Below are 18,372 nucleotides of genomic sequence, written 5' to 3' on the forward strand. Positions count from 1 at the left end.
CAATCTTTAAAATAACATAATTAGTCACCTTTAGCACCATAAATAGTTTTCTATCATTACACATCTGTTACTGAACTGTTTGATATTTTAATTGGACTTTCGTGGATTTTTGTTAGCGAATGTAGAAATACACGGTTTTCTTATCATGGGTTCCAGTGGCGCATGTTCAGTTACAGACTCGAGTCTAACTCTTTGTATTCCCAGAACTCAACTGGTAGGTTATAGAATATATTTTTGAATATAATCTGAGCTTTTACTTACTATTTTAGATTTAAATTAGTTTTATGACTAGGGTTTCTAGTCCGGTTGTTTAGTGGACAGTTTTCCAGGTCCAACAAATTAATTAACTTTAATTTGCGTTTCACAAAAATGGAAATCCTGCAACTGTACATGGCTGGTATAGTCTACATTTTAAAGCCACTTGACATGTGCATGCATGAATGGCTTTGGTTGTAAGTGAAATCACAGAGCCAGCGCAATGTAGGCAATCTCTTCTGCACTTCAAATTAAAAATCAATAGTGTTATTTACACAAATCTACAATATGCTTTTGGACTCCTTTCATAGTTGTACATATTTTAATACTGTTTTCAGAGAGCAAGAGGAGATACTTTACATTGATGGTGGTGATATAAATGAGCAGATCGATTCTAGCTTCAAGTGACAGCTGGACAGATATGATAAATTAGTTGACGCCCTACAAAACATAATGGCGGGACATACATGTTTTGCTGGACACTTCTCAAGGCCAATGGAGATACGTATTAAACAGAGATGCACAATTCAAACAGTAGGAAGAGGTCATTCAGTGCATTCCGTCTATGGTTAAAAGTAAATATTGCCAAAATTGGAGATGTGCAGTACATTATTTAGAGAAAATTCTCAATGTTAATAGTAGACAGAGCTCAAAACCAGTGCATTTTAAGAAGTGTACTTCTTTTGCGACATTTTCTCTGAGCTAAGAACGAAAACAGGAGGGCAGCCTGGCAGACATGTCCAGATCTGGACTCCAGGGCATGACCAGACAAGCACAGGAACATTTCATCAAATCATAATAACTCTACGATGTCTCGCTCACAATCTGTTCTTCACTCTGCTTCTCTCCTGGCTCTCTTCTTGAATTCTTGCTCTATTAAGATGATGTTGAGCAGTGTTGAGTAGTAATGGACTTGGTCTGGATTACGTAATCAGGGAACGACAAATAGCAAATTGCTGTTTGATTTCATGTTTACTGTTGTTTCATGAAAGTGTTAATTGGTACTTAATTCACTTAAATTTATTTTTTACCAAGAAGTGCAATAAGTCATCCAAAAATAATCATTTTTGTATTAAAATGTAGTACAATTTTAGTCAATTGTAATCAGTATCATGTTACAATTTAGAAGTAGTGTACCAAATTCTGATGTTGACACTTTATTGCATTTTTAAAAAAAATATTTTATCATATAAATCATCATAATAATAGTAAAGCATGGTCTTCTGTCCTTCTGTAACAAAAAATGCAAGTAATGCAGTTCATTTATGCATTACAATATAATGAAACTGGTGTGCAGTCAAAGATGTGCCAAAATCAACTATTTTACAGTGGTTTAGAACATGGCTCATCCAATCAGATTTTAGTGCCAGAACTCATTTAACTCTTTTATAAATTGCTAGGAACCCAATGGTGCTGCTTTCAGTTTCTAAAATCAGATTGCCTTCACAGAATGCTCACAAAATGCAACAAATTCTTTTGAGGTGATATACACCTTACAAGCCCTTTCTATGGCCCAATACACGGAATCACGACAAAATTTGTGAACTACTAATTATGTTTGTTCTAGGCTATTAGGTTCTTTGTTCCTGCACAGGAAGTGCAGCTAATTACATTGTTGCCACAGCGGTCCACCATATGTGTACTATTGTTCTAACACATTAGCGACACATCTGTCATAGGTATCATACCCCAACAGGAAAACAAAGAGCTTTTATTTTACATCTCACTCCTCTACGCCATACTCATTCCTGCAGAGGTATCTGTCTGCTCTGCTGTCTGCCAGATGCACTCTACTCACTCATGACAAACGATGCCTGTCACTGTTTAGAGCCCTTCAGGAACGACTCCTTATGTCAATGTTCAACTCTAATATGTTCAGGGAATGGTTTTATGAAATCATAAACAGAAAATGGAGATACAGGTAGAGGCCTTGCAGTAAAGACAACTGCCAGCAAATGACAAAAAGAGTTCCCAGAAATCTAACGCTAGCCACTGAAATTGAATCCCTTTATCTCGCTGACGTTTATTAGATGCAGGTACAATTGTCTGCCATGTTTCTCATATACTGAGATTTGAATGTGATTTTGCAAAAGCCTTGCTGATACAGTCCAGTTGTTTACTTATAAATAACATTAGTGCTTCTGTTACATTGGATTTTGTCAAATAAAACACAATAAGCCATCATTCCTTCAGAGCTCAGAGGTTGTTTGCTCAATGGCATCATGCACCATGTTCAGATAATCTATACTGCACTACAAAGTCAAACACAGTAACTACGCCAACACCGAAACTGAGAAAACTAGCTTTAAAATCACTTCTCTTCAATGCAGAGGTCGGTTTTCACAATCTGTTTTCTATTAATCTGAGCATATTTGAGCCAACCCGTTTGTCACAGGACAGATCATAGTCTTAGAGACACAGTTTCTGTCACAGTTCAATTTAAACTAAAAGTAAAGTGTTGTTACTGCGTTTTACCTTTGAACACCAGTATAATGGACAGACCTGTCCGTCCACTGTGGATGTAAACCAAATATGGATGAAGTTATGAGGAAGTAAATGTGTTTACATGCTGGATGTCCTCGACCCTGACAGCGGCCCCTCAGGCTTTAAGGCAAGTCAAATCCTATAATCTCTCACCCCATGCCCACTGATACTTTCTGTATTGAAGATCTACAGAGACACAGTGTGTGATCCCATAGAAACATTTTGCTTAAGGAGGGGATTACAAAATGAGAGTTATCTGAGAATGACATTGCCCTGCCGAACACAGGAGCCAATCACACGTCTCCAAAGGCCTGAGAGAACAACTTCCTGGGGGCCTCCTCAATCAGATATCTAATGCTTTGAGAAAATAGCAAATTAACTCCTTTTGTCCTAATACTAAGGGTATGTTTGGAATGGTATACTCCCTACTTTTTTTAATAATTAAATAAATAAAGTAGCATGCAGTGTGTGTACTGTGCACAGTATGCACATTTTCTATATGTATAGAATACCCGAATGACCTACTGTACTACAGCTGCCAAATTGTGCAGTGTAAAAACATGGTAAAATGTGTAGGATACTGTGTCCACAATGCAACAATGCTATATTTGTCACACTTGATCTTCCATTTCTAGTGTGACAAATATAGTGTAATATTGTTTATAACAGTGTAAACATTATTCTGTGATTTTTTTATAATATAACCATTATTTTATACATATATTTGACTCAATATTTGCCAGTAGTTGAGACATGAAAAATGAAAAATATGTGACCATATTTCAGGCTTTACGTGATGTAATTTTGATGCCTTTATGTTTTACGGTTCACTACCGTTAAATTATATAAACTATTTATTTCTGAGAACACTGTACATCGCTCACTGAATTTAGCATGCAATGTAGTGAGGTCATATGATTGTGGCATCTGTCTGTCTGAATTGTGTGAAAATAAGTAAAGAAGTGGTACATTCAGACATTATTAAATCAATCTCATGATAATTTAAATCTCTTTTTTGCATTACAGTGTTAAATTATCATGAAAATATTACATAAATAATCATAATGATCCTCAAAATAGGCTTCATTTTTACAAATAAATACAAATACATTATTATTACTTTTGATTTTGGGTTTAAACATGACACAGGCATGTTCTTGACAGGTTTTATTTTGTGATTCATCCGATAATTCCGATTTCATTGAGCAAATTTAATTTGCAGAGTGTAGGCCTATATGTTTAGATAAGCATGTCTTGTAAACTGTACTTATCTCGAGTGTTCCTGTCTACTCTCTTGCTGTATCATTGAGCACTAATCAGATAGACCCTCACCCACTGGCATGAGTGTGACGGGCACATCCTGCACCTGCGATCATATGATGCAGTATCACCACCTCTGAGTGTATGTGTGCGTGTGTGTGTGTGTTTGTGTGGCACAGCAGAGACTCCACACAGCCTTATCGCACACAGACCAGAAAGCAATTCGCCGTTGGTGATTACCGACTATGTGTGTGTATGTGTGCTTGTGTGTGTGAGCTGTGCTCCAGTAATGATGTCATCCTGCAGGATGTAATTCACAATTATCTTGGAGTGTGTGATTTCTATTTCTCTGCCCGTGGTAGAAAGAGACACTGAGACACCTCAGCTTGTGAATTCTCGCTCTCGCACACACTTGTTTTGCCCGGGGACCAGGTATTGCGCTCTCATGTGACTGTATTTCATATGAATTTCATACTTGTTGGGGAAAAAGCCCCAGCATATCCTGCACTGTTGTAGAAAGGGCTTGATTGACACATCCCTGTTCTCCAGTAGTTTTAGGTATGTGTGCTGGACTGCCAGATTTCTTTATAGTCGCTTCTCTGCTGCATTTGGCATGTTTAAAACCACAATGCAATAAATTGCCACAATGCAGCATACTGTATGTTTCATTTAGTGATTTGAAACATTCAGGGTTCCAACAGCCATGGAAAATCTGGAAATATCATGGAACATTTCAAATGAGATGTAAAAGGTCTGTCAAAATCTTATCAAAAACACAAAACTTGCAGCCTGTATACTGACTAGAATTCAATTTTTTATTTTTTTTTGCATTTCCCCACAGTAGCATGAATGAGGAGACAGACATGTCTTGTTTTTTCTCCTTCTGTATTTACTTTGTGACATACTGTAGATTTGTTAAAGGGATAGTTCACCAGAAAATTAAAATTCTGTCATAAGTTAATCACCCTCATGCCATCCCAGATGTTTTTGACTTTCTTTCTTCTCAAGTCAACACAAACGAAGATTTTCAGAAGAATATTTCCGCTATGTTAATCCTTATGCTGCGTTCACACCGGACGCGAATAGCGCGTCAAATTCGCGCCTATCGCGTCTAGTTATACGCTTGACCACTTTGAATCCATTCGCGCGTCAATTTAGCGAAATTGACGCGCGTAAAAAACAAAAGTTTGAAGCGAAATTTACGCGCCTGACGCGCGTCGGAGGCGAAATCCGATGACGGCCATCTTTTTACAAGATGGCTGATGTTGATCGAGCATTCGTGGAGAGAGTCACCGCTCTTTATTTGCTCTGGAGAGCAGAACAGCGGCGTATGGGTCGTCGTCGCCGTACTTGGGTCCACCAGCGAGGGGCGCGGGACATGCTGGAGAGGAGCCACTGCCAGGTCTGGGTCGGGTTGCGGCCAAAAACTCCTCCAGAGAGGCACTCCGGGTGAGGGATTTCTTCATGGCACACTTCTCGGCGGAGGGAGCAGTACCATGGCAGCCCACGGAGTAGCGTTTGAAGTCCTCCTCATGACTTCCCCACAACGGCTCTTTTAAGAGCCACCCACAAACCTATAAAGAGCTAAACTATCTAAAAATAGTCCATTATTATTATATTTTGTATTTTTTTTTCCCAGGTTGTCAGCCCCAGTTCCAGGATGTCAGGTCCACAACATGCACATTTATTAAGTTGAGACTTTTTAAAAATGTCAGGTTTTCCATGGTAGTATATCAGGTTAAATTATTTATTTATTTTTGTTTTGATGATAAATGGAGCCAGCCTCCAAAAGTAATTAACCTGTCCTGTGTTTTTCCTTATTCAACACTGTCCAGACACTAATGTTGGTTGTCTTTACATTACAATAATAATGAAAGTTTACGCCACTTTACCTCCTGAGTGACAGCAGGCAGCTAGGCTCCTGATTGGTTAACGCGGCGCGAATTGACGCCAAAGTTCAGATTTTTCAACTCGGGCGGCAGACGCGAATTCGCGTCAAACGCGTGAATGCACAAAATGCACCATTCGCGCGTAACGCACCAGACGCTCAATTCGCGCCATTCGCGCGAACTTGACGCGCGAATGAGGCGTATTCGCGTCTACCGCGCCGCCCTCTACGCCTCATTCGCGCCGCAGGATTTTTTTACGCGCGTAACGCGTCTTTGCATTGACTTAACATTGAAATCACTCGCGCCTGACGCGCTATTCGCGTCCGGTGTGAACGCAGCATTACAATGCAAGTGAATGGGTACCAACATTTGAATCTCCAAAATGAACATAAATGCATCATAAAAGTAGTCCATAAGAATCCATGCCTTAAGAAGTGACATGATAGGTGTGGGTGAGAAACAGATTAATTTGTACATCTTTTTACTCTAAATTATCCTCCCTGCCCAGTAGGTGGTGATATGCATGAAGAATGTGAATGTCTTTATTGATGCTGATGCGAGTTAGCTTTTGCAAAAACCTTTATTGAAGAGGCACTGGTATGTGCTCAGCACAAGAGTGCTGTTTAGTTAGTCATGTTCTTAAAAGACAATGAGGACTCTTACATTATGTATGAGCACAGCGACAGCTGCAGACTTAGTAATTTTCTGTCTTGTGAATTTGTTTTCCACCAGAGCAAAGGCCAGTAATTGAAAAATACACACCTTTTGCTCTGACGTCTGATTGGATAAAGAGAGATGTTGTTGAAATCTGTTCTGCCTGTTTACTGCCGTGATAGCCAATTAGCACAGCAAAAATTTGTTTAGATTATAATCAGTGATACATCGATGCAACGTGACAGCATTGCAGTCAGCAAGCCCCAAACGGGTCATACTTCAACAGGGCATACATTTGGGCTGTCGGCTTCCTTTTACTCAAGAGATATTCGAGAGAAGTGAATCAAGCATCGCAGATGAAAAGTGAGCTCATTAATGAAGAGTTTGCAATTGAATTATTCATTTTGTAATTGATTACTCACTTGGCAGTTGACTATGATACTGCTGAGATCAGACAATTCATGTTCGTTAATGGATACGTACACTTAACATAAATCATACTTTATATCTTCTACATGTCTCTCTCTCTCTCTCTCCCATTCTTTCCTTCTCTTACAAACATTGTTAATACATGTCAGATAATTATTGAAGATCATAAAATGCTCCTACCATAAAGTATTTTAGCAATGCCGTAATCAAATTCCACAGATGACCGCCACTCAGCAAATTAAAATGATGATGATTAAGTTTATCTCATAAACAACACTTCAACTGAGTGGATTGTTTTCATGAGCCCTCACCTCCCTGAACTGTTATGTTTTTCCCTTCTCTTTTCTTCAGGAATCATATCTAAAAGATATTGATTGCCATAAACAAAAAGCTGGAGTCAGATGGGTATAATTTTTTAATGAGCCAAACCTCCTGGAGATATCCAAGATGTAGTTTTCTGTAGCATTTGCTTCCCCATTTATTTTGACTTACTACCTGAGTAGGAGTATATATGTGGTTAGGAGCAGAGCTTAACACTTTATATTTCCTGAGATGTACTGCTACAGTGAAGGAAAAATATTTAAATAAGCTCTTTGTTGTTCTATATGAGTGTACTCTTGTACTCTTTATATGAAGAGAATATTGATAGGGGAGACCAGTGCTAGTTGTCACGCGGGGACGTTGTCACGACTGCTGACTGACTGAAGTAACAATAACATTTTGAAACGGAAGTTCAGTTACACAAATGTGTGTTTTCTCTTTCAGAGGTTTTGTATGTTGGTTTTAACCTTTTATTTTGCACAGTATGTTTGTTTCTAGCATTTAAGGCCACATCCAGACATTTTCATTTTCAGTTTTCAAATGTCATTGTTTAAAAAAAAAATACCTTTTAATTTCTTCTGTCTTTCTTCTGCTCTAACTTCTGTAGTACTCAAGCTATGCATAAAACTTAGCAGTGAGATCCTGTTGGCTTTTGCATGAAGAATTGTTTGATTCTCATTTTGTAAGTCGTTTAGGATAAAAGTGTCTGCTAAATTACTAAATTTAAATATATTAGAGATAGTTTTCGAAGCGTTCCATTTTTGATGGAGGAAAATACCATTCAAATTGTGGATGAGAGGTATAAACCTAGCTAAATTAATTCATTTTAGTACTAAACATTTTACAGGCATATACATTTTTATTTTTTTGTGAATTCTATTCTTCTTACTAAAATTTCAAAATCATCATATTTTTGCTATTATTAAACAACTACATTAAACCACACAAGCATATTTCAGGCAAAAATCAACTACATAATAAAGGTAGATTTTAAATGAATGTTTGAGCTGTGTTCTCAGGACAAGGGTATTTTTCATAAATATCACAAATTCACATCTTACATGGAAATGCTAAAAAGCTTTTTTGTAGACAAAAATTTTACGTATGTACCTGTAATGAAATTGACTTTCAAAAATTAACCCATTGTGAGAAATATTCATTGGAGTAAAAAGTGTGACAACTAAAACTTGTCTCCCCATTACGAAGGATGCGAGGAACCTGTCAGTTTGGTTAATTTATTTTTCCCTTGTAAGAATTTGTGCCATATCTTTGGTGTTTGACTAAACTTGTTTTTGGCAGTGTTTTGGGTTCCTTACTGGCATCATTATGTGGATGGCTATTTGGGTCTCTCCATGCAGGACTGCAGTGGGTGTGATGTTGAGCTACAATGTGAGATGTGCGAGATGTTCAAACTCTCTTGAGGATCATCTTTCCCCCTCTGACTTAAAACTCACACAATCTCTCTTACACAAAAAGCCAGCTTTGCAAACGACCTACAAAAACCATTGCTGTGGTGAGAGCAAATCTAAACCAAGTTTAAGTTTTTCTTTCTTTTTGGCCTTTTTGCCATTTTTATTGATATGGATAGTTGAGAGAATCAAGTCAAGTCATTTTTATTTGTGTAGCGCCTTTCACAACACACATCGTTTCAAAGCAGCTTTACAGAAGATCAGGCAAAACTGTTATGTCTACCATGTCTGCAATGTCTATGAGTCATCATTGTGTAGTTTGATAAAAGATGATTGTGTTTAAAAATAAGTAATTCAATAATAATTGTATGTATAACCCCAGTGAGCAAGACGAATGCAACTGTGGCAAGTAACACAAAACTCCATACAATGTTGATTGTATAGGAAAAATAAGCTTGGGAGAATCCAGGCTCACTGTGGGGGTCAGTTCCCCTCTGGCTAACATCATGAATATAATGCCAATATTACTTAAGTATAGTGCAAGTCATGGTTTAAAATGACTAAACTAAGTAAGTGTTAAGGGACAGTGTTTAAACATAGATTTTGTATGAACTGTAAGATTAATGACTAATGTCTTTGGGTCCTGTATTAACTGTAGAAGTTCACATATAAGCAATTGTCCTTGTTAATTGGCTGATGAGAGGACAGAAGAAGGTATGCGCAACAGTACGTATTTGTTTAATCTGTGGGTTTTAAAACAACTAGGAAAGCCTGTATAATTAGGCTGGTATAGGGGTCATGTCTATCAGACATGGATCAGATAAGTTTCTTTGCGATATATGGATGTTGAGTCCATCGATAGGGTAACTAACAGATATTGAACAAATACATAGACTGAATAACTACCTTACAAAAACTGAGACCTACAGACTATGCATAAGTCAAGTCCTTATTAATTGTATATCGCTTTTCACAATACATATTGTTTCAAAAGCAGCTTTTCAGAAAATTATGCTGTAACAAAAAATGCTGAACAGTCTTAAAGTCCTCATTAGTGTTGTCACGGAACCAAAATTTCAGTAGTCGGTACCAATACCAGTGAAATTTCACGGTACTCGATACCATTTTCGGTACCAATGCAAAAACAGGTTACTAAACGACACTCTTTTATTAACAAAGTCTACAAAACATTAGCAGCAGAACGAAGAACAAAAATATGCCATTGAGCAACACTTTAATTTAAATATATTATTTTTTAATTATAACAAAACTGAACAATGTATGCTTAAAGTATTTTTGAACACTTATATAAGATTTTCTTCAACTTTTGCAACTTTTAATTTAAGTTTTTATCAAGTACTAAAAAAAGCCTAAATAAACAAGCATACAACAGAATTAATACAAAACAATTTCCAAACTAATGTGCAATAAGTGCTCTCTTATTAATAAAGCTGCATATTGGCAATTTTCTTCATGATAAGAAATACACAGTGACATATAGTATGATTAAATAAGTAGCGAGCAATCGCGTTCTAATTTAGCTGCATTAAGCGAGCGCACTCGAGGGATGAGCGACCGAGGCAGAGTCTCTCTCAGCCGGGTGCAGTTTCAATCTGTCCCCCTTAGATCGGGACATTTGCGCAATTCATAGAAGAGGCACCGACCACACAGAGTAATGCCAGTTTCTGAGTTTATAGTTATTAACATGACCTGCTTCTGTATAATTTGAACTTTAATAAAGACATTTTACTGAATTTAAGATGTAACGCCGGGATGTTCCCTTTAAAGAGCTCCGACTCCGCTTATTCCACAACGGTACATGCTTCTGAGTGTACTTTTTTTTTTTTTTATCATTCCCTAATACTTTGGGATATACATAAAATAAACTGTGAAAGTTTAGAGTGCATCTGGACTGATCTGTGTAATTCTTCCTCCATCAGCGTGAACTGCTGCTCTCACACGATATCGTTACAGTTTAATGTGATTTCAAGTTACGTTAAATGAGATCAAACGGCTATTCGACAACGAACATTTTTCTCATCAATTTTGTATTTTCGACAATGTCGACTAAACGTTTCAGCCCTAATGCAAATAATAATATGCTTTTAAACTCACCTGCTTTATTTGCTTGAATAAATCCAGGTATCTTGTCTTTCATGTGCTTTATTAAGTTTGATGTGTTTCCTCATATCGTCAGAAAATTGTGAAAGCAGCGTTTACAAATAGGTATTTGCTGATCTATGATATTTTCCTTTTCATCAGCCTCAAATGCAAATAATTTCCAAACCTGGCTTTTTCCACTTTTCTTTTCGACAAGATTCAGTTGAGGCTCCGCAGCAGCTTTGCTTGCCGCAATCTTTTGCTTGTTGTGAGCATTCGAAAGTTCCCGACTCTGCATGGGTCAGAAATTCTGGTATCGTAAATAATTTTTTGTTTGAGTACCGGCTTGGTACCGGAGTACCGGTATTTTTGACAACACTAGTCCTCATTTCATTGTTTGGTTTAAATCAATAAAGTGATTTGAATTCATCAGTGAGCAAGCCAAAGGTCACTGTGGCATGGAACACCAAATTTCACAAGACGTTATTTAATGAAGAAAGATAACCTTGGGAGAAACCAGGCTCAGCTGGGGGAGCCAATTCCTCTCTGGTTATTCCGCATTAATATAATGCCAATATCAGTCATCTAGTAGTACAAGCCTTTTTATGTGAGTAAACTGAGTGGATGTTGGAGGGCAGTGTTTATATTAACGGATGTTGTATGAATTGTGAGATTAATGATGAAGTGTCTTTGAAATCCATCCAGAATTGACTGCGGAACTGCACGTAGATGAAGTGTTTTGTTTTTTTAATAACAGGAACATTGCAACATTAGATGATTCCAATTGTTATCATCTTTCAGTTGAATGTGTAAGGTTGTGAATTTGTTACAAAAGTGGTGCTTTGCTATTGTGTGGTGATTTTAAAGGGGTGCATTTACAAATGCAATTTATCGGAGAGAGTTTTAGACCTGACCCTGACCGAAAACTTGTATCTATTCATTTGTCAGCATGCTAAAAACCTGCTTAGAGAAGTTGTGTCTCTAAATTAATTCCTTTAAAAGAGGACTGAACGTGTCTCTGCATATTTACTTATTGCAAGTCCTCGGCTCCAACCAAGAGGTTAATTTGAACCAAATTGAACTTACCCCCTTTAATTCTAAGTCAAACACTGACATTCAAATAAATATTGGACTTCCCTGAACAGTATGACTCAAATATGAGCAATTTCCACAGTTTTACTCTCAGATTATTTGCATTGAATATAATTTGGGTTTGACGAATTAACAAATTATGGCTATTCAATACTTTGCCCGGTTCTCTGCTGTATTATTTCCACTGCTTGAGTTCAGCACATACTGCTGAAACTGTTGCGGTAAAGCGGAGTCTTTGAAAGTAATCTAAACAGATGCTGGAGGTCATAGACTACTCCTCTCAGTAACACTTTGAAAGACTTTTAAAGATTGTTACACCAAAGGGAATTTCCTTTGGCCATATGGGTCTGTGTGTGTGTTTGCTCCAGATTGTTTGAGTGTGTGTGGTCAGGCTGCCTGGGAGTTCTGATATACCACTGTGGACCGGTGCCAGGAAAGAGCAGCCAGGCAACCCTCATCAGCAGGCCAAACCTCTTCAGCACAGCTGCACTGTGCCCAGTCTTCACCCCAGACACTCAGCCTCTGATTAGGCTTTCTGAGAGCTAAGCAGCCCTAACCCATCTCCATCTCTATCTCTATCCAGCACAAACAACCCAACAAAAGGCCCACCCACACTCAAGTCTAACAAACTCTCAAACCTAATTTGAATCATTTTGTTTACTTATGTCTATTTAGGAGACCATGGAATGTGTCCAATTCGCCATCTAAAAAACACTTTTTATTTGAATCAGAGCCGCAAACTAAAGGAATAGTAAAGGCACATGGTTGTTAATTGGAAGGTTGCTGGTTCGATTTCCACAAGGAGCAAGGCTTGAGCAATCACTATTTGGAGCTCTTGAGCATGCGCTTAACCCCAGGTTTCTCCAGGGTAATTGTTTCTGTACTACGTTATTGAATAATTAGTAATATCCCTGCTACTGTTAGAGCATGGTTCTATCAATGGTTTACAAACATAAAGATCAATTGAATACAATGATAAATGTACTGTAAGGGGTCTAATTTTTGCGTTAGTCTGCACTGTTTGTTTTTATTGTGTTTTTCAAGGTAAACATGCTCTAGATGTTTAAAGTGGTGTCAATGTACAATGCCCCCCATTTTCCAAAACAATATGTGAAGGCCCCCGTCACCCAGACAATAGCAGAGTCAACAGATTAAAATTCTTCATCACAAACAATTTTATGATTTCATATGTTTTAGGCACGGTTACAAACTATATATAGTTTGTAACCGTGCCTAAAACATATGAAATCATAAAATTATTTGTGATGATGAATTTTAATCTGTTGACTCTGCTATTATTACATTTCATATATATATATATATATATATATATATATATATATATATATATATATATATATATATATATATAATTTATAATGTGCAGTCATCTTTCGGCCCCCTTTAAAGATTGCTAAGGCTGCTAGTGGGCCACAGCCACCTGGTTGAGAACCTTTGCGCTAGATAGACGTCTTTGAGTGTTGCTCTTTGTCTTGCCTTTTTTATGCATCTCACACAGTAGTTATGCATTTTTAAGATGCCGTGTCAAGTTAAATGAACATCCATTGCCATTTGTTGGTTGCGGCTAGCTTTTTTTAACGTTAGAATGCATTCAGTCTGAATGGCCCCCAGATTAATGAAGTCAAGTCAATTTTATTTGTGTAGTGCCTTTCACAACAGGTTTCCTGTTTCAGTCAAACGATTTAGTAAGATGTTTGTGTTTGGTAGTTCGGGGAATAGACACAGTCTCTATATGATATCTAGGTGATACAGTCTCTATGTGTTGTCGTTTATGTGACCTGTGTGATGTCTCAAGGCAGCTAGTAGACATTCTGATTAGCCAGTTTTGGCAATTTTCCTCTGCACGTTACGGTTCGACTCGCCTCAACTGACCTCGCTTTACATTTCTGAGCTTGCATTTCCATTGCAGTTCAGTGCCACCTCAACGGGGGTGGGATTATAGGCTGATCGTCATAGTTGCGCCGCCTCTACTGCCGTGAAATCATCTTAAACGTGACACAAACTGATCAAAACAATAACACGACCGCTAGCTGTTAGCTACTAGCTCATTGTGCTGCATAAAGCAGTTGTTGCATGGTGATTTTACACAAGTGTAACAGTTAAATTGGCCTGGTTGTTTTAGAAGCACGCTTCCAGTAGCTGGTCAACTAAATAAAGTGAAGCTTTCAAGCAGAGTACAGAGTTAACATAACAAAACATACCATCCTCCATCGTGGATCAACGCCAGTCCAGGGCACTCTCCCTCCCATTGCTCGCCGGTTTAGAATAGCGTCCATTTGTTCGAACCACTTCCAATTTTCCTTTATGGTTCTGTAGTCACTTTTAATTTTTTTTTTACTTTTCCCTACACTGGGAAATCATGTGCAGCCAACAGCTAATATACTTCCTGAAAGACTATTTAATTTCGCTCATTGCTAACGAGTGGACTGTCTGCACCTAATTTATTTACAACAGCGTGGTTTTGTGCACAGCCATTTTTTTTTTTTCACAATTCGAAAGTCGCTATTGCTGTTACTAAAACTTTAAATATTGCAGGTTGATGTCACGTGTCAGAAATCCAGTGACGCTGGTAGTGACGATTCTCCTTGACCAGTCAGTGATCTGCAGGATTTTGACGTCAAATTTAGTATCGGCTCGTCTCGCTTGGAACCTCGACCGAGGTGGTACTAAAAAAAGAATCAGGTACCTGGTACTATCCACAGTGGAAAACCCCAAAAAGCATAGTCGAGTTGTACCGTGCAGTGGAAAAGCCCCAGTTGTCTATTTCCTGACTAACTGGGCCCCAGTTAGTCAGATACTATCATTATTCAGACTATGAGCCAAATTACTAGAGAGGAGAGCGGCACTAATTCCTTGGAGGGATGTAGTCCATCTCTCTTTAGCTGGTGAGGTCTACACCAAAAACCCTTCCAATTGACTATAAATCCTATGCTATTCTCCGGACACTACTTAGATATCCAGCCATTCAGTAAAATTAATCTACTATAAACATCGTCACCACGACGATCAGGGAGGGGGCCAGAGCATATTACAGTGTCTAATATTGTTTTTGCAAGTTCACACACCTCTTTAAAATTTTCTCAAGTTATTTACGACCGGTGAAGAAAGATATCATTAATGCGACATGAGTAACAATTTTAGAAAATCTATGTCTAGCATTAGCCAGCACTTGTAAATTTGATCTGATGTCAGACGCTCTGGCACCCGAAATGCATTTAACGATGGTGGCTGGAGTCTCTATTACCACATTCCTTACAATAGAATCATCTTTGACCAAGGCTCTTTCAACATAATTCTCAGTGGGTGCATCACTGAGTGGGGAGATTCGATGGGAAACCCTAACAGGAATGGGAGAGTGGTGTCGTTTTGCCGAGCAGGGGCTCTTCAGCTGGAACCAAAGTGTTTGTGTTGCTCGCTGCACTACCTAAATCCAAAACAGTATCTACCAGCTTCTCTTTCTCACTGACCTCCACTAGCGTACGGATGTGGGTCAGAAACTCATTAACCTTCTCCGTCAGCCTGACTAATTCCTTATATTTATCACATGTTAATCCGTCACTGCTGACGGAAGAAACTATAATAAACATATGTCATGCAATACAGGAAGCAATAATATGAGTGGATGCCATGACTTACCGCATTTGTTTGTTGTTGTTGGTTGTTCCTGAGCGGCGAGGGTTTGAGATCGATGTAAATCCCTCACGCAATTGTTTGTTGTTATGGTTGTTCTTGATAAGCATTGCTTTGAGATTGATGCAATAATCCATGTAACACAGAGGAGAAAATGGGTGTGCACGGTAAAATGTGCACGTGCTGTAAAATGCACGCAGTTTAATTGCGATAACAATAGAAGGCGGATGCATGTGGAAAAATGCACGAAGTTGAATCGTGATAAGAGAATAATGTGGGGAAAAACCTGATGCATGCTGAAAAATGGCAGATATTAAAGATAAAAGCTGGAAACAGATAGATAAGCGATACTAAAAATGCTAGCAGGCTACAAATACAGGAAGTGACGTCAAGCCTTTAAGAGAACCATAGGTCAGGTTCCACATAAATATAAAAGAGTCCAAGATAGCATTCGATAGTGACAATGTGTGAAAGTCATGGAAATAATTTCCACTGGCCCTGGGCCATGTTATTCGTACATCGCTTAATATGTCAAAGATAATATGTTACAGTATATGCCTGATCTTCTAATAAGAAGATTCCTTGATTAGAATAGCTGTGTTTACTGGAAAGGGCAAATATATTGATACTCAAAACCATGATAAGCAATTTATTAATATTTAGGCTAACAGTTTCAGAAGAGAAGACAGAACACAGTGAATTGGGTGTGAATGCGTGTGAATGCGAAGGAACCGAGGTGAAGAATGGATCATTGAGGTGCAGGCTGAGCCCGCCACTCTCCACTGGGTATGGATTTATGGGCAAGCAGGCGAGCTGAAGACCTTGATTAAATCTGTGACCTTCACCACTCACACAGGCAATCAAGATGAGGATAAATTCATCATTGCATTGATCCATCAATTGAATTGCGTTTCCGACAGCGATGGCTTGACCTCGGCTGCCGGCAGGATTGTCTAATTTGCTTGTGGTGCAGATTGCTTGCGCTCTTGCCTTAACTGCACTGTGAATTTACGTCTCTACCCCTGAGATGCACCATTGCAAACCACCACCCCCTCAGCACCATCCCCTCAATGAGTGCCGAGCTGCAAGGCAATCAAATAAATATGACCTTTTCAATTCATTAACATTCACATGGGCCTCCGAATTTACATACATTAGAATATGCACAAGCCTTGTTTGGTTTTATTTTATGGGTGCCTTGAGCTAATGCAGGCTAACGCTGTACTAAAGTCGTGCTTGCCATCTACTCCTCCACATCTTCAACTATGGCTTGTGTTTGTATGAACACTTCCTATTTGTAATTGGATAAAAGGCCGAATTCCTCCTCACGTTTTTCCGTGTGGCTCCTCATAGGGGCCGAGAAATTGGGTCATCTGTTGGGGCTTTGAGGCAAACAAATGAATGTGAGAGGCAGATGTTAAGAAAGAAATAGAGATAAATGAAAGACTGAGAAATAATAAGAGATAGATAGTTGCCTCCCCTCAAAATTGCCCATAGATTAAGAAATAGGATCATATTGCCTAGATTTGTAAACATATTTTTGGTGTATTCTGAGGAAGGGAAATGTTGGAAGTTGAAATCAGGTCTCAAGGATGTGTTTTGGTTTTGCAGAGCCCTTAAGGGATGCTCCACTACAAGAAACTATTTGTAATTCCTGCACTTGGGCTCATTTTTCTCCACTGGTTATTTAAGTCCATGTTGACTGACCCATTTTTACAGAACACAGAATGTTTTAACATTTCAGAAAATGAGAAAAGGATGTGTATTTAAGTTCAGACAAAGTAAAACAGAGAGAGATTAAGATGGTTACACAGAATTGAAAAAGTGTGACTGATATATTTTAAGCCAATATTCCCTGAGGGAAAATTCAACTAAAAACCCTCTTCTGGTTTTACATGGTTTCTAGTTTGTTGTAGCTGGTTGTTTATGGCCATTAGCTTGTGTAGATGGTTGATCTACACCAACCTGATGGCAGCTGATTTTACATGGTTTTTAGCTGGTTGATACTTGTTGTTCATTTGCTGGTGGTGATGGTTAATCTAGACCAGCCTGATTGGAACTGGTTTAAAATGGTCTGTATTTGTGCAAAGCTGGTCATTTATGGTTATTATCTGGTTTAGATGTTTGATCTAAACCAACCTGATGGTAGGTGATTTTATGTGTTTGTTTGTTTGTTTTTAGCTGGTCAAAGCTGGTTATCTAGACAAGCCTTGGTATATGGTCTGATGGTATATGGACATTTCTGGTCATTATCTGGTATTGATGGTTATTCTAGTCTAGCGTGATGGTAGCTAGTTTTACATGGGTACATCAGCTAGTAGATAAGCTTGATCAACCTGGTGAGAGTTGGTGGTCAACCTAGAAGACCATATTGGCCATCTTGGACTAATCAGCTACCATGTTTGAAAAAGGCATGACCATCTTAAGCTGGTTTGTCTAGCTGGGGTATAGGTGTGCAAGTAAACTTTTTGTCTCTTTTGTGTTTCTATTTTGCAGCCTGCAGACCAGGCACCTACAAGGCCTCTTCGTTGGATGCATACTGCACCAAGTGTCCTCCCCACAGTTATTCCCATCAGGAGAAAGCGTCTGAGTGCTCCTGCGAGAAGGGATTTCACAGAGCCGACATGGATCCGCGGTCAATGGCCTGCACCAGTGAGTGATCCAACAACACTACAACTAAAAAAAAAAATATTCTAGATGGATGAATGCATGAAGGGTTTATTAATGGATAGAGAGATGCATGGGTGGATGAACTGATGGTAAAAGAGATTAATAAATAGGTGGATGTAATTATGCATGCATGAGTGGGTGCGTTTGAACATTTCAGT

The 18,372-nt window shown here is 38.5% G+C and overlaps 1 protein-coding gene across 1 annotated transcript in view; it reads left to right on the forward strand.

The window, feature by feature from the left end:
• The window catches only part of LOC127648702 (ephrin type-A receptor 3-like), a 182,179-nt gene that overhangs the window by 93,400 nt on the left and 70,407 nt on the right, over positions 1-18,372 (forward strand). The window contains exon 4 of the mRNA XM_052133423.1: positions 18,041-18,196. Within this exon, the coding sequence (XP_051989383.1) occupies positions 18,041-18,196 (156 nt within the window). The remainder of the gene's footprint in view (positions 1-18,040; positions 18,197-18,372) is intronic.

Source organism: Xyrauchen texanus, chromosome 9 (assembly GCF_025860055.1).
Source record: "Xyrauchen texanus isolate HMW12.3.18 chromosome 9, RBS_HiC_50CHRs, whole genome shotgun sequence".
Classification (NCBI taxonomy): domain Eukaryota; kingdom Metazoa; phylum Chordata; class Actinopteri; order Cypriniformes; family Catostomidae; genus Xyrauchen; species Xyrauchen texanus.